The 24,893-nt window shown below is 38.9% G+C and overlaps 1 protein-coding gene across 10 annotated transcripts in view; it reads right to left on the bottom strand.

Moving 5' to 3' along the window:
- Window positions 1–24,643, bottom strand: part of pik3cb (phosphatidylinositol-4,5-bisphosphate 3-kinase, catalytic subunit beta) — a 79,751-nt gene extending 55,108 nt beyond the window's left edge. For 3 of the 10 annotated variants that reach the window (XM_061827169.1, XM_061827173.1, XM_061827166.1), the window contains exons 1-2: window positions 24,423–24,561; window positions 2,798–2,891 (exon numbers count right to left, since the gene is read on the bottom strand). Coding sequence is in view for 1 of the 10 variants with exons in the window: in XM_061827165.1 (XP_061683149.1) it covers window positions 24,423–24,505 (83 nt within the window). In the remaining 9 variants the exon portion in view is untranslated. Of the gene's footprint in view, window positions 1–2,797; window positions 2,892–24,422 lie in introns of all 10 variants that reach the window. The other 7 variants (XM_061827174.1, XM_061827167.1, XM_061827171.1 and 4 more) reach the window with 4 other exon arrangements.
- Between the last annotated feature and the right edge of the window lie 250 nt (window positions 24,644–24,893).

Consider the following 24,893-nt stretch of genomic DNA (forward strand, 5'->3'; position numbering starts at 1 on the left):
GTTTGTTCCGTCTCACTAAATCTGCTAAAAATAATTAATTTAACCTACTGAAAATATTGTCATGAATAAGAATAGATAAGATAGCAACTCATGTGTGTGATAAACTCTGTCATGAGATGTACTTCCATTGTTCTTTTAACATGAAATAACTGTAGGATTACAAAACCCAAATAGGTTCCTGCCTTAATTAGTGTAATTAATTTTAAAGTCTAACTTCATCTGCCGTTAAGTTTAAAGACATCTGTTTTATATCTCATGTCTCATATTTTTTTCTATTGCAACTACTTGGTCGGCATAGTGCTAAACATTTTCTAGTGACCATGACTTGCCATGGTTAAAACAACAGCACAAAACAACAGTGGGCCATATGAACTTTTTGAAAGGAGCTTAAGATGATGTCCGCAAACTACAGTGGCTCTACCTACTTCGCATGGAGTTAAGACAACAAAATGGAAAGAGGGATCAAACTTTGTGATCCTTGATCCTCTTTTAGTAGTTCTCCCGAACAGGGCCATTTCTTGACTACAGCATTTCTCTGTCATAAAAATGGCATTTTGTACAATTAAAAAATATGAAACGATTACTTTCATCTGATGAAAACAGCTGTGGCAGCAAAAGCTGACTGCATTGACTTGACTAGCAACACTTTACCAAAACCAAATCCTCAAATCCTTTACCAAACCCTCAAAAGAAACGTTACTTTTATTTTTCTAATTAAATGGGATATTCTAGTGGAAGTGGAATCTTGCATTCAACCTGGCTAGTACAAATTGAATAAAAAAAGTCCAAATGAACATGCTTTCCTTAATATTCAATTTGACTTTTATCCATTTAAATTGATAAAGCCATTTTAACCCATTGCATACTTTTTTGCCCATCAGGTTAGGTCCTTATTATATGACTGGCATGAAAAAGATTTAAGCCCCCCCCCCAAAAAAAAAAAATTCTGATACTGGATCTGTACTTTCCCACGTTCACAGCCAGCAAACTCAACCAAGTGTGTCATTTCCTTTTTATAAAGAAGTGTTTGGACATAGTGAAGCCAGCTAAGTATTGTTGTAAAACAAGATGTATCTACTGTATAAAGTATTTGTATGACTTGGTGGGAGCATGACAGTGGATAGGTCTCAAACTAGCAAACAATCCCAAATTTAAAAACTGTGTGTGAAAACTGACTAAGAATTGATTTTATACAAAGACTCCAGTGTATCACCATAGCAAAAATGGTTGTGTGATGTGACCACGCCCTCTTCCAGGGATGTATGTACTAATTTGGAAAAACATTGAAAATGTCTTCCTTCTGGAGGGGGGGGTGGTTTTAAAAGGGAGGTGTGCCCCACTTTGGGCACGAAAATTTTTTATAAAACACACTGATAAATGGTGACTTCTGGTTACTTCTAAGAGTGTAAATACAGGGCAATCATAATATTTTGAAAACTTAAAATATTAGTCCAAACAACCAAAATAACTTTGCCAAACTTTAGAAATAAAAATGTAGACTGAGTGAACTCGTATTAACAGTTGGCAATTATATGATATTTGAGAAATTTAAATATGAAAAGCATTCAAAACTTATTGTTATAGATTATGACAATATGAGGCAAGAACCAGTTTGAAAAGGCCCACCACTGCTTGTCTTACAATGGGCCTTCAGGGCCACAACTTAAAAAGGGCTTAATGTCAGACACTGCAGCTTGCTAGAGAAGCCATTCCACCATTTAACTTCCATGAAAATGACGTTAGACAGATCTTCAAACAACAAAAGATCAACAAAGTGCCGGGCCTAGACCTTTTTTCCCCATCCTGCGTCAAAGTCTGCGCAGACCAACTTGCTCCTGTCTTCAGATCTTCAACAAGTCTCTACATCTGTGTGAAGTACCAACGTGCTTTAAACCCTTCACCATTATACCGGTCCCCCAAAAAGCAGCAGTCTCAGGTATTAATGACTACAGGCCTGTTGCCCTGACATCTGTGCTCATGAAGTCCTTTGAACGCCTTGTGCTGGACCACCTTAAGAGCGTCATAGGCCCCCAGCTGGACCCACTGCAGTTTGACTATCGCGCAAACGAGTCTGCGAATGATGCCGTCAACATGGGCCTCCACTTCATCCTTAAACATCTCAACAGCGAGGGTACCTTGTGAGGATCCTGTTCGAAGACTTCAGCTCTGCGTTTAACACCATAATCCCTGAACTCCTCTCCTCCAAACTTCTCCGGCAAAACGTCTTGCCTGCCATCTCCCAGTGGATCTACAACTTCCTGACGGGCAGGACACAGCAGTTGAGGCTGGGGGACACCACCTCACCCATGCACACTATCAACAACAGGGTACCCCAAATTTGTGTCCTCTCCCCTCTGCTCTTCTTGCTCTACAGCAACGACTGCGCCTTGTGCCATCCGAATCTCAAACTCTTGAAATTCGAAGATCACGCCACGGTCATTGGCCTCATCAAAGATCGCGACAAGTCTGCATATCGACAGGAAGTGGTAAGACTGGACCTTTGGTGCAGTTAACACAACCTGGCGTTGAACAATCTCAAGACTTTAGTGATGAACATCAACTCCGTCTTCAAAAAAGCCCAGCAAAGGATGTACTTCTTGAGGCTTCTGAGGAAGCACGGCCTGTCACATGAGCTGCTGAGACAGTTCTACACAGCGGTCATCCAATCAGTACTGTGTACCTCTATCACAGTCTGGTTTGGTTTTGGCCATAAAAGAGGACAAACTCCGACTGCAACGGGCAATCAAAACAGCTGAATGAATTATCGGTATGACTCTACCTACTATTGAGGACTTACATGCAATGCGAACTAGGTCCAAAGGAGGCAGGATCCTTTTGGATCCTCCACATCCTGGCCACCAGCTCTTCCAGATCCTTCCGTTGGGTAAGTCCTACAGATCAACACAAGTCAAAACTAGCAGGCACTCGGAACATTTTTTTTTTCTGGCAATTAAGTCATTAAATTCTTGATCAGCAAATTTACTACTTTCTGCCTTGTGCTATTGTTGGGATACTCATTCACATCCTGCTGGTCCAATCAATATTAGTATTAGCAGTCACTCACATTTGACGGGCAAGTTTGCGCCCGCGCGCCATCGCACTCGCAAATCTGCACAGTCGAGCACAAAAAATCACGTGCGTAAAATTTGTTACAAGTAGAAAAGATAGATATTGAAAGATGTCGCTTATTTTGTGTGGTCTTTACATTAATTTACACGTTTATTTCATAAACGTTGGTAACAAAACAAGCCTGCTCTTAAACAATCAGTATTCACCCGGAAACAGGAAATGCAAGTTAACCGTACTGAGCCTGTTCGAAAGTGATGCCAAAAGCACATATTCCAAGCTGCTTGAGTGCATTTACGTCAAAAGTCATCAACATAATGAGCCATGTCAAAGGAAATACAGGGTTGCTCAATGTGTCGATCCTAAGGCAGTTTTGGTTGATCGTGTGACGGCGTGCCCCCCCAAAAAAAGACGTTAGACTATAATCCGCCTCGTTGCTTGATTCAGGTGTGGCTAATACATCAATTAATTTTGCAAATGGAACCTCTCAAAACCAAGTACTGTATAATTCTGATGAGGCGAATAAACACCATGGAGTGGAAAAGAATATTTATATTACTTATGTAGTTATTGCACTGCAAAATAAATGACAGGTGTAATTATTTTCAAATTGTGGGAAAGTCAGCATTTGGTTGGGAAATGGGAAGGTCATTATCTTCATTGGGGAAGGGAAGGTTGTATTTTAACAGCTTGTGGTTCATATAAAAATATTTTGTTTTAAATTCTCATTAATGTCCATGCCATATAAGCTTTGCGGGAAATTTCTTTCCAATGCATTTCATAGTTTACTATTGTTTTGATCAAATTTATCTTAGATGGTCAGAAATCAATGTTCTCTCTCTCACACATGTATACACACACACACACACACACACACACACACACACACACACACACACACACACACGGAGACACACACTTGCAAGTCTTTTAACACGATGAGTATTAACTCCAAGTCATGTGACTTGAGTCCACATCTGTGGTAGTTGATGCTCATAATGTCAAAAAAAAAAAAAAAAAAAAAAAAAAACATGATGCACACTGCAGATGTTTGTGTGTGACTGATGTAGTTAGCAGATATGTAATTTTAGAATTTTGCTCAATATATCTATTCTTGAGTAACAGCACACAATATCTACCCAAATAGCGGTTTATTAAAACTAATTTAATGTTGCAAATTTAAAATCTTTTCGCTGGGGAAAAAAACCGCTCACCAATAAAATCAGAACTGAAATAATAATCCCTCTCTCCCTTCTTTGTTTCATTGCAAAACAATAAAATTAAACTTTCATTTAGCGGACTCGTAGTCCATTAAAAAAAAAAAAAAAAACATTATGCGATAAAAATCCATAAAAGAAAAGCAGATCAAGAAAATCTTAAGATTTAATGACCATGATTAGTTTTTATTCTCTTCCAAGAAATAAGAAGAATCTCAGAAATTTCACCTGAAGTTGGACATTGGACGAAAGTTTGGTTGAAAAGTTAATTACATTTGCAAAAACTGAATCGTTTGACTTTATTGTTCTAGATGAAGCAACATCATTGTTGAATCTTACCATTAACCAGAAATAATTTCAAAAATGAATGTTTACACCCCTGCTAGTTTCTCAAATTGAAAATGAATTGCCCACCCCTAATGTAAATAATTATCAGTCATGAGGTCCTACGGCTTGCACATCTCGACCTTCTCCCTTCAGTTCGGTGAAATGAAACCAATTAAGCAGAGATATGAAGTCAGTGATAAGGTGAAGAACTATCTACAACAACAACATCCAACAAGGTCGTAAACGATGACCTACAGTAAATGCCGATTCCAGCTAAAGCCAGCCAATTTCCTGTTTGTTCCCAATGGTTAAGATACTGTACCTAGTTTAGAATACTGTGACATGCAGTGGTAAAAAAATAAAGTCATATACATTTCCATACAGGCACCAAAGTGTTTAATAGTGTTAATAGGTGAATTTCTACGAAATTAATTACACACACACACACACACACACAACACACACACACACAACACACACACACACGCACACACACACGCACACACACACGCAAACTCCACTGAAACCACACTTGGGCTGACCAGGAAGAGAGTTGTTTTACAAATTGATAAAATCTCAAGTCAAAAGATAGCAAAACTTTAACTATTTGAAGGGAAATGTTGAAAGTATGACAAAATCAACAGTGTGTAAGTGTCTGTGTGTTTGTCTTAATTTCTAAGACTGCTGCTAAAAGGACATCTGCCAGCAGTTTTTTCTGCTTTAGGTCTACCACGACATCACACCAACATCAGAGAGATTTTGAGCAGATACCAATTTAATCGTGTTCAGTGGTTCTTATCTTCGTGTTGCTTTAATGATAGAATTCAATGCGCCATTTTGTTGGGCCAACTAGTGCAATACCAAAACATTGAAGTTACACAATACTGACAATACAGGAAAAACATTTTACATTTTCCCCAAAATGTATTACATGATCATTAAGTCTCTCTCTCTCTCTCTCTCTTTCTCTCTCTCTCTCTCTCTCTCTCACATAAGAGGGATACGCTACCAACACTCCTGTCATGAGGTTCTATCTAAGGAATATTTCTTTTCCCCAGAGTCCCCTTATCATTGTGCAGTCACTAACAACAAGGATCAGACTTTGATGTGACTTTCTGACCCCAACTCCCACCCCACACTCTCTTTCCTACACCAATTTTCAGGAAAAGGAATGCTTGGAATGCAGAACCCCAAAATGACTCCAAGCCTCATCATGAGCCGATCTCTCATGCACAGGCTTTCACAAAGACATTCTGTGTGCCAATATGACCTCCATTTGGAATAACATGGTAAAGTGGGTGAGTCAATAGATTATTTTGACCCTACATTGAAACAAGGTACTTCATGACTGTGGTCTATACTGTAGCGTTTAGGGGTAAGAAGTTTCATGCAACATTTTGGGGGGCCTTTAAGGGTTACATAAATCCCTGGAGGTCACTTATTGTTTCACGTCTTTGTAGTTTTGCAGAACATACAAATAGTAGGGGGAGACTGAATGCTACCCTTGCCCGTCTCTTTGGAATTTGGTCAGGGTGCCTCGGTTGGGCTGGTGGGACTGCCCTGAGTAGTAGGGAGACTACGCTAGGCCCTGGGAAGTTGATGGCATCCCTGTGGCTGGGTCGCCAATGGGATGGCCTCACTTGCTTGTCCCCCCCAATCCATCCCTGCGAGTGGAGGGGGCCCACCCTTCCCAAATCTCCCAGCTCACAAACTCCATACTCCAAATGACTAATATGAATGAGATATGGCGTTCATTCACAAATAAATTCCAGAGACACGCTATTGGCTTGAATTGCTTGTGCTAGGACCACTCATGATGACATATCAACTCACAGGTTCTTGCTCATTTCCCCATATAATACACTACCCTTTTCTTGTTCTATTGTTAGTTGTGCATGTGTTTACCGAGTGTCCTGTACCTCAAAAAATAAGAACAACATTTGACTTCTGCAATGTTACTTGTGGTCCAATAGCTAGACTTCATTGCTCTTCTGTGATTTGCACCCCTATTCGCCTTGTCCGTTCTGTCTCTGTCTCCTAAAACTCTTTTCTGTCCAGCTGCATTTTCAATAAAGAGAATAATTAAAAAATATAAAAAAATAGAGGGAGTATTTCAACCTCCCCTGTTGCGCAACAAAACTGTTCCAACACAAAAGGCATATAGAGCCACCATTCTGCAATGCCAAACAGCTGTACAGGACATGTATAAAATAAAAATAAAATGAACCCATCAGGGCTTTGTGTTCGACATTCCAAAATATTGATTTTGCAATCCTTAAGCCCATCAATATTGTGAAATTCACATATGTATCCTGCAGTAAAACAGCGCCACAATTGGATGCTGCCACCCCTGTATTTCACAAGTGGGATGGCATTCTCAGGCTTGGAAACATCCCTCTTTTTTATCCAAACAGTTCAATACTAGCTATGGTATATGTTTCCAAAATTTTAGGCCTTTGTCCCTTTATGAATTTGCCAACTTATTTCATTTATCAATTTTAACATGGAGAAATAATGGTAATATTTTTTTCCTAGCAGAGTGTGTTTTCAACCCATGCTGGTACAGTCCTGGTTTCAGTGTAGGCAATGATAAGCCTGGACCAGCTTCAGTCAGTATCTTCACGTATTTTTGCTTTTGTTAGTAGCTTGATATGCACATTTCGGACGAAAGTACGTTCATCTCTGGGACACAGAACAAGTCTCCTTCCAGAGCAGAATAATTGCTGGGTTTTCCCATCGTGTTTATTCTAAACTACGTATAATTTTTTGAAAAAATAAATGTGGCACCTAACTTCCATCTTAGATGAACCAGGGAAAATTGGCAGATTTTCTTGGAAGAGCTTTCACAAAGAACCAGTGCATTTCATTTATGCCTAAATATATCCACAAGATCTGTTTGTAACTCAAAGGCCGTCAATAACCCTCTCAGAAGCTGTCAAACATCTAGCTTTCAGGCTTTAGATGATCAGGATTTTTGGGGCCGATTACCAATTAGCAAGTTAAAAAAAACACTAACACTAACCGATTTGATACCAAGATGAAGCAATGAGTCTGCTTAAATTACCGTATTTTCACGACAATAAGGCACACTTAAATGTCTTGAATTTTCTCCAAAACGGACAGGGCGCCTTATAATTGGGAGCGCCTTATACAGGATTTGTTGTCCAAAATTTGTAACTGACTGGAAGCATTTTATGCTGACACACAAGTAATATAAAAGAAAAGCGGACCTGTGAGAGGACAGCATGTGGAAGTTACAGGAGAAAGTGTGGGTGTGGAGAGGAAAGTAAAGGCACACCACCCAGAAGGTACATAATGCCGGTATGTGTTTTGTGGTAAACAACATAGCTTTGGTTAAGGTCCCCCGAAAATGGCACCAACGAAGAGATATGCTTACAAAGAACAAACAACCGCCGTAAATAAACAAGCCGGCTAATGAACTCGGAGCTTGTTGTTATACTGGGAGCCTACAAGGCGAGGTGGCCCAAGTTGGAAGAACAACACGAGCAATGGCTTAATTAACAAACAACAAATGATCACCATGAAAAAAAAAAAAAAAAAAAAAAAAAAAAAAGGAACCAACTTCATTCACTGGACATCGCCGTGAACAAAATAAAAGTGAAGTTGGGAGCGATGGCTGACAAATGGCGAACACAACGTTATTAAGAGGCAACCCCGGATGAGTTACGCCACAATTTCTGAAAGGATTGTTGTGGATGCTTGGGCTAACCTGTCTGCTTCCACTCGAGGAAGTAGGAAAATGAGCTTTGCCAAGTAAAGGAGACCAAGCTGAATTTCCGTGGAAACAAGATGAGGTGGCCCAAGTTTGAAGAACAACACGAGCAATGGATTAATTAACAAAGAACTAACATCCATCCATCTAATTTCTTTTCCGCTTATCCTCATGAGGGTCACGGGAAGTGCAAGAGCCTATCCCAGCTGTCAACGGGCAGGAGGTGGGGTACACCCTGAACTGGTTGCCAGGCAATTGCAGGGCACATGGAGACAAACAGCCGCACTCACAATCACACCTAAGGGAATTTAGAGTGTCCAATTAATGTTGCATGTTTATGGAATGTGGGAGGAAACTGGAGTGCCCGGAAGAAACCCACGCAGGCAGAGGGAAAACATGCAAACTCCACACAGACTGATTAAACCCGGGACCTCAGAACTGTCAGGCCAACGCTTTACCAGCTTATCCACCGTGCCACCCAAAGAACAAACAATTGCCGTGAAACAAAAACAACAACATTCGCTGGACATCAACGTGAACAGGGTAAGCAAAGTGACATTGCGAGCAACGTGTGATATACCATATACGCTGTCAGTTTGGTTGTAAATTATTGACGTATTTAATAATGTTGCTATATGATATAACGATACTAGTTTAAAGCATACGGTAGCATGCATGCACGATATTTATAAACGCACCCGGAGGAAAACTTGAGTTCAGTTGTACTTTAATGAAGTATTTAACATTGTAAGCTGTAACATTGTAAGCAATCCATTTTTCACGGCAAACCGGGTCTATTGGAAACATATGAAGTGTAAATTCATCCTCCCAAGTGTTCAAACAACATCCAGCAATACAACAAGCCAGCATTTTGGCTAACACGAAGGAACAAAGAGCTATCGTAATTTCTCGAGTATAATGCGTCCTTAAGTATAATGCGCACCCCCAAAGTTGACCTTAAAAAAAAAAAAAAATCTACCAATGTACAATGCACACCATTAATTTCTCCCACTCCATTTGGCGCCAATCTGTAGCATCTTTCACTGTGGCCTCAGGTGACAACAACAAAACGACGTGAGCTAAAACTACATAGAAACGAGCGTAATGGGCACATCTAAAAAAAAAAAGCGAGCATTTCAATTCTGTGCGGTCTCCCATTTTTTTTTTTTTTCAAATGTACTCATTACACCCTTACTACGTAGTTTGAGCTCACGTTGTTTTGATAACGACCTGAAGCCATAGAGCTCTCGTTTTGACTGCTGTGCTGCTTCCGAGTTGCTCGTGTCAGCAATGACGCGTTTCTTTTAAAAGCGGCTGCACACATAGTCGTTGTAATTGAAATTTTTTGTCTTAATTTAAGTTAAAACCAACTCACGGGCAGTTGTTCTGATCTTTAGTGCAGGAGCAAAAAATATGCTACGCTAACTATCGTAAAATGGGAAGCTCCACGAGGAGGTCATAGATCTCAGGTTGGTGCTGCACATTACCTTAATATATATAAATGTGTAATATAAGACATCGAATATCATATCAAAATGTATATGTATGCCTTTTTTACCACTCTATATACCTGTATACGACTATACAATGTGATTTTATTTTTTATTTTTCATCCATACCTAAATATAATGCCCTCTATTAACTTTTTGAAAATATTTTCATAAAATATTGCACATTATTTTAAAGAAATTACCGTACCTTCCCGCAGGTAAAACTGTCATAAACACACAAGGCCACCTGAGTGCGCTCCTGCTGATAACATCTTTTCCTGCTTCTATTAATACTAAAAAAAATTGCTTTTCCTGTTAGTGGCCCTTTAAATGAATGTGTCTTACTGACAAGATAGCAGTGTGGCCCACCTGGAAAGTCACACCCCAGCATTCGCCACCATCATGGTGCCTTTGGGCAAGCAGCGTGAGAACTAACGTGTTCTCCAGACCCTAGGAGTCACTCGCTATTCCAGTGTATGTACCTGTGTGTGTTTGCTGTGATCACAATGATAAGCACAAACGTCAAATACAAGACCCAGGATAGTGCAATGTGTTGCAAGTAGGAAAACAAGAAACTACTTTGAATCATCATCAATATTTTTTTGAATTGCACATTTGACTGTGGGTTTTAATCTGGGCTTTACTTCCTGTGTGGAAATTCCATGACTGCACCATGCTTTCACAAGTTTGATTCCTCCCATATTCCAAAAACAAGTACAGGGTTGGAGTATGTTGAGTTTCGTGAAGAGACTAAACCAGACGTCAAGCTCCCGGCCTGCACATCAATTTTGTCTGGGCAGTGGAATCAATAAGATATTGCAAATATATTTTGTTTCAGTACAGTAATTTGATCATTAAACTTATCCTTGATTTCTGATATGAAAAATTATTTTATTTTGTTGTGTTTTTTCACACTAGGCAACATGGTGGATGACTGGTTAGCACTGAGGACTTGGGTTCAAATCCAGTATCATCTGTGTGGAGTTTTCCTGTGCCTGTGTTGTTCCCCCCGACAACTCTGGCTTCTCCCCACGTCCCAAAAACCTATATTGGAGTTAAATTGAAAACTTTAAAATTACCCGTAGGTGTGAATGTGAGTGCAAATGATTGTTTCTATGTGCACTGCAATGGCTAGACACTTTTTTTTTTTTTGGTCAAGATATAGCATTTTACACCAGCTTTAAATTGGACTTTCATTTTCCCAAATCTACCTTAATCTTTCAATACGCATTTGTAGCTCCCATTGTCAGGCAGACCAAAGTGGGTGGCGTGGACGCAAAATTGTGTAATCTGGCATGTGTCCCTCAATCGCTGTATATCAGCCACCCTTCCAACTGCCTTACTGAGCAAAGGTCTTACCGAGGACTTGTGGATCACTCACACATGCCCCTGATGACACAAAGACCATAATAACCATTGTAAACATAAATAGACAAACAATGATCCACTGTAGCTATTTAAAGTCAGGCATGAGTAATCATGTATTCTTAAACTACTTTTCTATTACACAGTTTCTACATCGACTTGGACAGCTGTACACACTAAATCTTTCAAATACAGGGACAAAGAGATAGGATTCCTTCTATTTGAGCAGATGGTGTTACCGTACCGGGACAGCATCGGTGATGCAAATCACTGATGGCCGCTCACTGTTTGAGTTTCACAATATCTTCTAGAGTTTTCACAAGTTAGTTGGCTCAAATAAATCTTTGAAAAGTTTCCTTTAAGTTTTTGCTTTAAATCCTTTACACATTGCTTTCTAGCTGTAAACAATTTAGTTAGATCCATGCGATCTATTTTGTTATTCAAATCTTAAAGTTGTTTCACATTTGCTGTTTTGTGCAGCGCACGGTCTGCTGCAGTTGTCAAAAGGGTTTCCTTTAATAAGTGCACATTCAAGTCTACATTTATGAAATGCATACATGAAAACTGTGTAGCAAAAAAAAACAAAAAAAAAAAAAACGCATGGTCTCTATAAGATTTGGCCATGCTTTTGAGGAAGGTGTATCTGAGACAGAGAAATCATTTACTTCTGTCAGTAACTGTACTGTATTATTGATTGGCAAAAACGACAGACTGAAAAAAAATATACTATATGTGAGCTAATGACACATTCCATTACAACACAAAAGCAGGGTCTACCTCCATCGTCCACAAGAATTTGGAGAAACAACAGGCTCCTCTCAATTAGAAGCCTGTTCCGGTTTGCATACAATGAATAAAAGTTTGTTGGCCACTATTTGAGCCAAGACATTGGTATGAAGTTGTGCACTGCAATGGACTGGCTATTACTTCAGGGTGTAGCCTGCCTCACACCGCAGGCAACTGGCTGGGATGGGCTCCAGCTTCCCTGAGACCATGAACAGGACAAGTGGTGGAAAATACAATTTTAGTTTAGGAATATAGAGGCTGTATCTTTACTGTAATTGTGCACCACTTAGAGCAGGTTTGCACTGCTCGTTTCCTAAACTTGGAAATCTTTAAAAAAAAAAAAAAATCCCCTCCTAAATATTATTATTATTTTAAATCAGTATCTGTAATACATCCGTAATGCATTTAGTTCCATTATATTTAATTTAGGGTGAACTAAACCCCCAAAATTTTCAAGCACCAATACATTTGATGTACTACCACTAGTCAAAACAATTCTCTAATATTGTTCTGGGAATAAGATTCAAACAGAATATTGAATCGTCAGAGAGTTGACATATGAGGGATCAAGAGTACAAAATGAAACTACATTATTGTCAGGAAGTACTTAATGATTTCAGTTTTTATTTATTTCAATATTTATCTCTTAATATTTTCATTATTTCAACATTCAGTGTCATGTAATACGGGAGAACTGGAGAACTTTGGCTAAGTTTGCAAACAATCAACGTGGTCAATATCTAAGTCAGCAATTGCAGCAATAACTCCCAGGAACTTTCATAAATCCTTTCCACTTTGCAAGCCATACACAGGGTTCCCTCGCTATTTCACGCTTCACTTTTTGCAGCTTCAGTGCTTCCTGGGTTTTATTTAAAAAAAAAAGAAAGAAAGAAAAATACAGCCATATTGTCATATTGTGGGAAGACGCATTGATACAAGGCTCGTGATTGGTCCCCGGAGCAACATCGACCAATAAGAGCATGTGTGGATTTATCTCATCAGCTGATTGGCTGCGCATCATCGAAACCTCTCCCAGCAACTTCCGTTCCACCCTTTCCTTTGTCCTTCTTTTCTGCCATTTTCATGTAAGCTGTTGACTGCGTGATAACCTCGCAGGTTCTCAATGCCGCCGAAGCGCTGTACTGATGCAAAAGCTTCCTCTGAAGCGTCCAAGAGGAAGAGGAAGATGATGACGATCAGCAAAAAAGTAAAACATTTGGATATGATCAAAGATGGGAGAAGTGACGCTTTTCTGGTGCACAATTATGACGTGAATGAATCCATGGTGCGCTACATAAAGAAGGATGTTGCAAACGTCCGTAAAACTGCTTCAATAACTTCTGATAAGGAAGTGAAATGTGTGGTGACTGAAATAAGAGCATAGTTCAAATGGAAGCTGCATTCGCTTTGTGAATAGCGGATTGCAGAAAAGGATTTAACTAGACAGACTTGTAGTGTAGAAAATGTTTGTCCCAAATATGCAAAGTATAAATACACACTGCTGACATATTTCCTATATAAACATTTCAGTACCCACATACACACACAAAAGTAAAAAACTCAGCTATGTACAGCGCCTCCAACAGAAAATTCGTGCGAGGAATGCTAATTACGTACTGTAATAAAAATATTATTGTGCAGCATAAAGGTTTTATAATTAGAGATTTAACTAGACACTTCTACTGTTGTAATTTTTGTCTCAAGAATGCAAAGTATAAACACTGTAGTGCTGACATTTTATTCTGGTATAGTACCCATATACATACAAAAAACCCTCCCCTTCATAAAAGGTAATAAAACGCAGCTACAGCGTCAGCACCTCCAGCAGAAGAGTCTCTGAGTGATGAATGGTAACTATAAAGTAATGTGTTTTATAATTTATATTGTAAATTTCTAATACTGTATATATTATATTTTTAGGGTTTATAATTAAAGATGTAACTAAATAACTTATCTCAAATAAGCACAGTACAAATACTGTTTACATATTTTAAACGTTCTGTTACCCAGGTAAACATACATGTACACCTAATTCGTGGCTTTTCACTTTTCACGGGTGATTGTGGTCCCAAATAACTGTGAAAAAATGAGGGATTACTGTACTCACGGATTGATATTCCGGGATCTACATTTTCTGAGGTCAAAATTGTTAATTAATTAGCACATGTAAAACTGGCCTATGTAATCAATATTAAATATGTCTTTTTCTAGAATAATGTTGATGAACTCACTGAAGAGCTCATGCTGGAACAAGTCCTTAGTTGGTAAGAGACAGCACTAGTCCCAGCTAGTGCCCACTCAGTGAGTTTGATAAGAGAGAATGACAGATGAAATTATCTCATGAAACAAAGGGCTGGCACCAACTATGGGTGATAAATTCCTTGTGTGTTGTTACAGTGAACCAAATAAGTATTTGAAGACCCTGCTATATTGCAAGTTCTCCCACTTATTAATCGTGGAGAGGTCTGAAATTTTTATCGTAGGTGCATGCCCACTTTGAGGGAGATAATCTAAAGAGAAAAATCCAGAAATCACAATGTATGACTTTTTAAATGATTTTTTCTTTGTGTGATACAGCTGCAAATACTATTTGAACACCTGAGAAAACCAATGTTAATATTTGGTACAGTAGCTTTTGTTTGCAATTACAGAGGTCAAACGTTTCCTGTAGTTGTTCACCAGGTTTGCACACACGGCAGGAAGGAATTTGGGCCACTCCTCCACACAGATCATCTCTAGATCAGCCGGGTTTCTGGGCTGTCACTGAGAAACACGGAGTTTCAGCTCCCTCCAAAGATTTTCTTTTGTGTTTAGGTCTGGAGACTGGCAAGGCCACGCCAGGACCTTGATGTGCTTCTTACGGAGCCACTCCTTGATTTTCCTGCCTGTGGGCTTGGGGTCATTGTCATGTTGAAAGACCCAGCCACGACCCATCTTCAATGCTCTGACTGAGCGAAAGAGGCTGTTCCCCAATCTCACAATACATGGCCGCGGTCATCCTCTCCTTAATACAGTGCAGTCGTTCTGTCCCATGTGGCAAAAAGCACCCCCAAATCATGATGCTACCTCCTCCATGCTTCATAGTAGGGATGGTGTTCTTGGGATGGAACTAATCATTCGTCTTCCTTCAAACACAGTAAGTGGAATTAGGAACAAAAAGTTGCATTTTGGTCTTTCTCCCATTCCTCACCTAAGGATCATTGAGAACCCCATGAGGTGATGTATAGCATTGAGCTACGCTCCGATTGAGATTGACCGTCATAATTATCTTCTTCCATTTTCTAATTATTGCTCCAACAATGGACCTTTTTTTACCAAGCTGCTCGGGAATTTCTCCATAGCCCTTTCCAGCCATGTGGACTTGTACAATTTTGTCTCTGGTGTCTTTGGACTGCTCTTTGATCTTGGCCATGTTACAAGTTCGAGTCTTACTGATTATATGGGGTGGACAGGTGTCTTTATGCAGTTAACGACCTCACACATGTGCATCTGATTGAATGATGAAAACGGAACTGACTTGACATTGCTAGGTAACGCCATGACATGGGACGAGGCAGTTATGCTAGTGAATATACATTCATATATGTAAGTACACATAACGATCTGGCAACAAATGGCATGAAAAACAAGTCTTCAATATACAATGTAATTAGGGCGCGAGAGGAAGTGGCACACGGCCACAGCTGGTGTCCAATACCAGACTTGACCGTGCTTCCGTACCATCACGCGGATCGCACTTGTGCAAAGTGCACGTGTGCCGTGTTGCCATGGAGAACCATGCCCGACATTTATTATTACAGGTTGTAAAAATGTTTGGGTCCTGTCGTGTAGTCCTGGGCTGATTCCTCACCTTTCTAAGGATCACTGAAACCCCACGACGCGATATCTTGCATGGGGCTCCACTCCGATTGAAATTGACAGTTATGTTTAGCTTCTTCAATTTTCTAATGATTGCTCCAACAAGCTGCTTGACAATTTCTCCGTAGCCCTTTCCAGCCGTGTGGAGTTGTAGAATTTTGTCTCTGGTGTATTTGGACAGCTGTTTGGTCTTGGCCATGTTACAAGTTTGAGTCTTACTGATTCTATGGGGTGGACAGGTGTCTTTATGCAGCTAACGACCTCACACAGGTGCATCTGATTCAGGATAATACATGGAGTGGAGGTGGACTTTTAAAGGCAAACTAACAGGTCTTTGAGCGTCAGAATTCTAGCTGATAGATAGGTGTTCAAATACTTATTTGCAGCTGTATCACACAAATTGTTAAAAAAAAAAAAATCATACGTTGTGATTTCTGGATTTGTATTTTTTGATTATCTCTCTCACAGTGGACATGCACCTACGATGAACAGTTCAGACCCCTCCATGATTTCTAAGTGGAAGAACTTGCAATATAGTAGTTCAAATACTTATTTTCTTCACTGTACATACTCTCCCATTAAAGCTGATTCTGATGAGTGGCAAAATCAAAGTGAAGTCATCACATGAAATGTACAAGTGGTTCAGAGAATTCAGATATGGATGAAATGAAAAGAAATATTCAATAATTATTAAACTACGTAATTATTTAAATGTTTTCAGTCTTGGTCTTCCGTGGCGCCATGTTGGTCTAAATCAAATCATCATCTGAAGAGTGGAAATGATATTGAAGCTAGAGTAATGCGTTGCCTGCTAATACAGCAGGCCACTGAACTGTGTCAGCACACAGAGTGATGGATTTAATCATTTGATCATGTGTACAGCGTGGCTGAGATGGAAAACAGTCATGATAGTCATCAGAGTAAAAGCGTTGTACATCAACTTCCTGCGGGAACATAACAAATGTAAAATGTAACACTGACTAATGATAAAAAAAAAGGACAAATAGACCATAGCAATTCATAGAGAAATGCAAAGGCGTATACCATTCATTGTAACTGACTTTTTGTCTTTGACACCATGTCATGCAACCTGAGAGACAAAGTTGAAATGAACATAGTGCAAATCTCAGACCATAATGTTCGTCTACTTTACTAAAATAACGTTAGCCCTGCGGGTTGCGGAGACAATCTGTTAATGAGTACCGTAAAATGTTTGGCTTATTTATTAATATGACACGGACACTATAATGCAAACATAGTGGTACATACACAGTGATTTCGTTTATGTGCGTCCTGTGGCTGAGACACACAAAAATTAGCTGGGACACATGAAGCATACTCGTTCGACCCACCTTACGTGTGCGAGAGGGAAGTGCTTCCACACACAGAGAATAAAAACTACGAATCGTGTTATCCAATCTGAGGCAGAGTTTGAAGGGTTATCGTCCCATAAAATATACATGGAGTTTTTTTCTAGACTCTAGCCCATTTAGGAGAGTGCCATTTGCACCGTAGATGCACACAACTTAGACAAAGGGAAAGTTAACTGTTTCTAACAGTCACTAGCCTATGAGGAAATGAGCTAGCGTGTTAAGGGCGGGAGCTTTGATAAACATTTTTTTGTACACAGAGCCTGATTTATTTATATTTATCTATGACATATTAGGCAATGATCCTCATTACAATTCCAATGGTTCTTAAAAAGGATGTGCTTAAAACAATAGGATCTGTATTATATCAGCTGCATGAAAAAAAAAACAGTATCAGTTATCGTTTTGTGGGAAACTATTTCGTCCCCAAAAAAATTATCTCATGCCAGGCTGAAACAGAGACAGAAAGAGCAATGGTTAACACCAAAATATTGTACAAATAAAAAATAATGCAATATAAGATGATAAGCTGCAGCGACTCATTGTTCCAGGGCTGAGAGTTATTGTTTAGACATATGCATCTTGAGACTCACCCAGTAACAAGTGTAAAACGATCTATGCACACCTGGTGCTTTTCGCTCAGTGTATGTAGTGACTGTGTTGCATTTCGCCAATATGACGATCTGTAAGTGACAAAGCTTTCAGAGGGGCAAATATGGCCAGAGAGGAATGAGGGCAAAATGGATCCTCATCATTTACCCAAGCAAAGGAGGGCTTTAGTGAAGTAAGATGAAGGAAATATAGTCATCGAGGTTTCTTCATTTTAGTCTGAACTAACTAAACACTTTCAAAACTTAGTAGTACAAAGAACATTTGTCTTATGACTAGTCACCTGGTCTGAACCCATAAATACACAGCCAAGAACCCATTGTACTGTATGCTAAAATACTATCTGCTTATGTCAACATCCAAGAAGGCTGTTAATTAATGCCTTTTATTTTTAATCAATGCATTATCTTTTCAGCGCAATGTGAATTTAATAAACTGTTGATTACTGTATATGAAAAGGGAAACCAAGTAGTATTGAATGAAAAATCTCATTTTCTCTTTTGTGTTCATAATTTCTGTTTGACCATTCAAAAAATATATAGTTTATCCAAATTGATTAAGATTTTCACTAGGATACTAGAGTACAAGATTCTCAGGTTGGGGTTAAACTCTCCTGTTTGATTGTGGCATTTGTACATTTGTATAGAATCCTTGCTTCATTCATTAAAGCGGCAAAATTGCTGGGTAAAATTAGAAAGTTGTTCCATAAATGAAGAAATCATTGGCAAAACTGCTCCTAAAAAAAAAAAATACTTAAAAAATAAAAGCTTTTTTGGAGCCTTGCATGCATGCACTCACCTATGTGTTAAGACACAAGCACGCGATTCGTGTAAGATTTCTTAATCATAGAGGTTATATTAATAATTAATTATATTAATATAACAATTTCATTACTCAGATCCCTTGTTTGCACAGCGCCGTGATGTACTTTAGTCGGGCAATCATTGCACGTGAATTGAACTTTTTGCATTCTCTAAGATGTACATTTATTATGAAAAATATTAATTGAAGAGTAATTCATGTGAATTTCAAATGTCTTGAAAAAAAATCTGATTTCTCCACACCTCTCATTCTTATGCACACACATGGAAGTATGGATAGTGGAAATACAGTAAACTCATGGTAACATTTTGAAACAACCTGCATGTAACAGGCAGGCAAAACAGCACTGGGAGGTTCAACAACTGTGTGTGCTGGTCGGGGTGGGGTGTACTGTGCAGTGATTCTACTGCAATGTCATCGTCTGAGAGTCTTGGAACCCATCAGTATGCCACCATGACCATATTACATCAATTCATCATGGGCAGATATAACAGCTATTAGCAAGGAGCTGAAAAAAAGGAGATGTATGAATGAAGCACTAAACCAATATTTTTGTCAAATTACTATTTACTCTGGCATGGATTCCCAAACTATAGTGCTCGAGAGATGAAAGCTGTAATTGGCGTGTGGGAAAAATACACATTTACAGCAAAATAACTTGCTGAAAACATTTGATTGGTTGTATACAAAGAGATGAACATATGTTGAAAGGGGTGCGTGGTTGGCAATGGCAGGACTGTCTTTTGGCACCAATAAGAAACAATGTAAACAATCTCATGTTATTTATGATTAATTTGATATCAGCATGCCTTCTCCACGTTGACTCACTATCCTCACCTGAAGTCTCTCTTACATTCCTTGGCCTGTCTCGGCCTGCTGTACATTTGTGACCGGAGGGGAAAATTCCAACAGGCTTCTCCTACAGCACCTTGTCAAACTCTAGGCCCGGGGGCCAGAACTGTCCTGCTGAATGATTTTATGTGGCCCGTGAAGGCAAATGAAGTCTATCAACTCGGATGATTTTTGTTTAAATCTTTGCCAAAATTTAAAATTGTCACATAATAACAGATTACATTGATACATTGCAACCATTTTTTGTTACCAAAACAACATTAGTTGAAAAACCCATTACCTTTTATTTCTAATTTCAAAACGAGTTCACAAAATTTTATGTTTGAATATGATGAGGAGAAAGATTTTCATGGTTGCAGAGTCATAATGGTCCTCTAAGTGAAACTGTAACTACAATGTGGCCCGCGACAAAAACGAGTTCGACACCGCTGTCATACTGTATCTTGGTCATTTATCATGCGTATTTTGATGTGCATGAAGCTCAGATAAATAATCCCGCTTCTAAAAGGTTGAAACTAAAAAGTAGCAATTTAAGAAGCTTGGTTTGTAATATATATTTTTTTTTAAAACATGGGCTTACAAGCTAAAAGGCAAATTGTGAAATCTTCATACAATTGAGTAAGTCTCATCTAACTCCCATTCACCGTGGTTCTTGGAGGCTGTTACACAAGCTTCCAACAGTGATGACGGGAAAATGTCAATATAAAACCCTGGTTGACGTTTTAAAAAAAAGCAAAGCAAATTTATTTGTACAGCACATTTCATACACAAGGTAACTCAATGCACTTCACGTGATTAAATGCATTGAAATACAGAAAAACATTTGAAACAGTACAATTAAAACAGCTTTTAGTGTGAGAAATATCACGGAAAAGTGGAAGTACTCAAAAACGCATGAGGAAAAAAACAAAACAAAAAAAAGAGTTTTCAATTTGGATTTGAAAACAGACTTGGAGCTGTATATATATATATATTTCTTTTTTTTTGCAGCAGCAGCATGTTAGCTAAATGTTGCTTCACCATGTTTACTTTGGACTCCGCACTCCAATCTTACAGCTGAGTCAGTCGATCTCAGATCCCTACTGGGTTTGTATTTCATCAGCATGGATTTAAAAAAAAAAGGGTGGAGGGGTTGTCTGTGAGCGTGTTCCCCTGAAGTCTAGTTGTGTATCACTTCTGTTGGATGTATAAACAAATACAACTTCTAAAAGCTGTGTTTCAACATTTATCAAGCATGGCATACTTCAGACAGCACTGTCCAAGCACTAAGAGGCTTCCATTAAATCTGGAAAATTAAGTCCTGATACAGGCTGTTTTAAATGTCACAGAATCAAAATCAGCTTTAACGGCCAAGTACGTAACAACACAGATGCCACAGTTAAACTAATCCTAAATCCAATATCCATAAATGAATTCAATGAATGAATTACATTGAAGATAAATCACTTTCAATGTAGGCAGCATAGTGGTGGGGTGATTAAGGGTTGCACAACTACAGATTTTTGTCAACACTGAAGTGATGAAATTTCCGTTGATGATGTGTTGTTTTTTCAGTTCAGTTCAGAGGAGGAAAAAAAATTAAATCCTTTCACTGGATGTGCTTGCCACTGGGACAGCCAGGTATGATTTGTACAAGAGGGAAACCTGTCCTACCTCTAGGCCGACCACAGCAGCAGTTTCTGCATTGTGGAACTTTGTAATTTCTCTCCAGCAAACATTCAACTGAATGAGGAAAAGCATTGTAGATTGTACAGTAGATGGGTGGATGAAAATAATTAACTTTTTCATGTGAAGTGGAGTAATTTTCTGCTGTCGTTCCCATTTGATAGCATACGCCAAAATATGATTCTACATCCTGCCCGAGCCTGAGTTTTCCCTCTATACACCTTCCCCCTCCCTTACCAAACCTTTATATTCAGAAATGGAAGACAAAATAAAAAAATCATTCTGGTGACATACTCATTTCACTGAGCATACCTAGTGGCTCTTCCTCCTGATTGAAACAAAAATGTGATCACAGATTCATCTACATCATGCTCTCGATGCCATTGTGGAGTAGGAAAGACAAGATGACTACATAATCTGGACAACCCCTAGCAGTTGTTAAGTACATTGGCCTCACAGGCACTCTCCATGCTTGCATAGGTGTTCCCCAGGTACACAACATTTAAAAACTGATGGGTTAATTGAAGACCAAAAATTGTTCAGAGATATAAATGTAAGTGTGAATGGTTGTTCGTCTGCCCTGCCATTGATTGCCGACCAGTCTAGTGTGTATGCAGCCTCTCGCGCATGTTCAGGTGGGATAAGCAAAGCAAAGCAAACAATTCATATAAATGGCACATTTCATACAGAAAGTAACTCAATGTGCTTTACATGATTAAAATCACTAGGCTCCAGTTACCTGTGACCCCAAATGAAGACGAGGTATCGGCGTCTGTGCTACTCCATAACGTTTTGCTATACGAAACAATTGGCCTCAATTAGCAGCTGAACATAAATGTTTGTATTGTAATGTTGTAAATGTAATTTAACTCGACTTGAACTATTGAGGTTATCTTTTTACAATAATATATAAATGTGAATATATACTCCTACTGTATAGACAATTTCATGCATGAGGCAAATAAAACAAGATCAACATTTCATCTTCGTTATACATGCAGTTGGATCGATGTGAAAGAATTTTTCATCAGAGACTCCTGATTAAGGGCTGAAAGTGACAGAGTAAATACTGTAGCTTCTTTGTTCCAATTACGTCAGTTAGCCTTGTCAGTTTTATCTAACTTAAAACCTCAGGGTGGGGGCAACTCCCCCCTTCCCAAAACAGCACTGCCAAGGATAGTGCCTGTTCTAAATTCCATTGCCATACAGCCATCTGTCCATTTTCTGAGCAGCTTATCCTCACAAGGGGAACCATTGTCATACATTACTATACTTCCTTAATCACTACAAGTATCAGGACACCTTTGGATCGGCTGTTTCAGCAATGCTATCATAGCTGTGGAGTATATACCATAATTTCCAGACTATAAGCCGCGACTTTTGTCACACGCTTTCAACCCTGCGACTTATACAATGATGCAGCTAATATTTGCATTTTTTTCTAATGGCAGCCTGGAGCGCTCGAGCAGAAAAGGTAAGAGTGAGATGGGTGGAATATATGTGTTGAGGAAGATCCAAGTTAATGTAACTTTGTGCTTTTTGCATTATTAAAGTTAGCATGAACAGAACCTCATCATGGAAAATGCCGTGTCACAGGCACTGTTTGGAAAGAAAAACGAAGGTATATTATTAAAACTTTGAAAACTCTTTCCTTGTACATGACAAGGGCATATACTCTCTGGTGCACAACACGTAAAACACAACAATAATTAAACAGGGATAACTGGCAATTATAACTGTCAATTAAAACTGAAAACGCTTGTGAGCTCTTGGTGATTGGGCCGTGATACTGAAGACTAGAGTTGTTACAGGCTACTAGGGTATCTCAATATTTGAAAGGTAAGATTAACATATGGATTGTTACTGGACAGGACACTAATGTATAACTGCATGAGCTCATACAAAAAGTTTTTTTTTTTGTGGACGTTAGTTACGTGAAATGTGGAAAATGTTACAAATCCCAAGTATGAGAAGTTTTCCATACAGCACTGGCTCTGATTTGATTGCGCAAGTGTAACTTGCATTTGAGCCCGTGGATGAGAAAAGGGCTGATTGAGTAATTTGTCCGCAAGCAGGAATATATACTGTATATATGAAATCATAAATAATGCATTGTACAAAAATTTTGAATGTTTCCTCCATGCATTAATTTAAAGAAGGCTTCTAAGGTTGGGAGTCAGATGATTTCTCCACAAAAATAGATTCGGAAAACATTACAGATGCTTTATCTTGGTGCAGAGACCCAAGGCGGACGTGACACACTTGTTCGACATGTGGTTTACTCCTCACAATTTATCTTCCATTTCCTGGAGAATTAAAAAAAAAAAAAAAAACTATTGGCCTGTCAGATTACAACCTTCACACCTATTAGTTAAATAATGTTCTTATTAGATAAATTCGGCCTCCTGTAAATGTTTTTCTTCACATAAAAGGTTCCTCGATGTATCTGCTGCTCCCCACCTACTGCGATTTTATGATAGAATGGCTGACGCCAGTTAAAGTTTCACATCCCCTTTGTTTTCTGTCCAACTGTCAAGGATGTGCTCAGCTGCTATCTTTGACAAACAACTTAAATACAGAACTGTATTGTCATATTCAAGGACAACAATCAGTAAAGTTTTCTAAAGAGATCCCCACTATGACCCCAAGACTAAAAGGAGAACATTATAATCAAAGGGATGATAAAACCATTCTTGGCCAGAAAGACCATTACTGGTATTAACAATTTGACAATCGTTGAGTAAATTGAAAGTAAAATACTGATGTACTGCTTAAATCGAGATAGACAGCCATATGGAGAAAACAATTGTTAAAAAAAAAAAAAAAACAACAACAACGGTGATTTGTTCTCGGGTACCACTTCACAGGAGCCCTCATAAACTGGGGAAAATGGTGACTATCGTGAGGGCCCGGGAAGAGGTTTTCAAAATAGCTGTAACATTCATTTGGAGGGGCCCAATGTGTATTTTTCCGACAACGGTGCTTTAAATTCGTTGCAGCAGATCTAATATAGGAAATATTTGATCCAAAACATACCTGCTTCAACATGTAATATAAATACCGTGTACGTTATATTGGTTGTATTGTATAATTATATTAAAATAAATACATTTAAAATGTTATCATTCTCGAGATTCCCACTTGTCGCGTGTGACTGGGAAACTTGACAAGTGTGAAAGTTGGCAAAATAATGAGCGGAGTTCGGCGTGACTCTTAATTGTAGCAGCGACAACTGTTTTGAAAAGATCGGGTGCGTGCCTACCTTTGGTCGCCCGTCTTGACGTTTAACGACGTAGCAGGCAAACAAACTTCGTAAGGTTTCACGACAACACTAATTTCAGGCATAAAAAGGTCCGTTTAAGAGGCAACCATCTGGCCGGCTGTGTCCTGGCTCAGGTGACAGTTTCGCACCGCGGACGATCTTCCTGTTTGTAGCCGGAGGTGAAGCACCACCGCCGTCACTGAGTCTTCCTCCGCCGGCTTTCCCACCCCCTACTGGTGTCAAAGATACGTGTAGTCACTCCTACTTCCGGTCTTTGTGATTAAAAATAAAATGATACTTCTCAATGTTAATCGAAAGGTGCTCAAATATTCGAAATATAATCACAACCTTGGCATGAGTTTGTTTTTTAGATTTAAAAAGCATCCTACCAGAGATGATATATTATTTCTATCATCGATGAAAAAAAATGAAAAACATATAGTTAAAAACTTTTGCTCTGAAAGCCTCGTC

The sequence above is a fragment of the Syngnathoides biaculeatus genome, chromosome 8 (assembly GCF_019802595.1).
Source record: "Syngnathoides biaculeatus isolate LvHL_M chromosome 8, ASM1980259v1, whole genome shotgun sequence".
Lineage (NCBI taxonomy): Eukaryota > Metazoa > Chordata > Actinopteri > Syngnathiformes > Syngnathidae > Syngnathoides > Syngnathoides biaculeatus.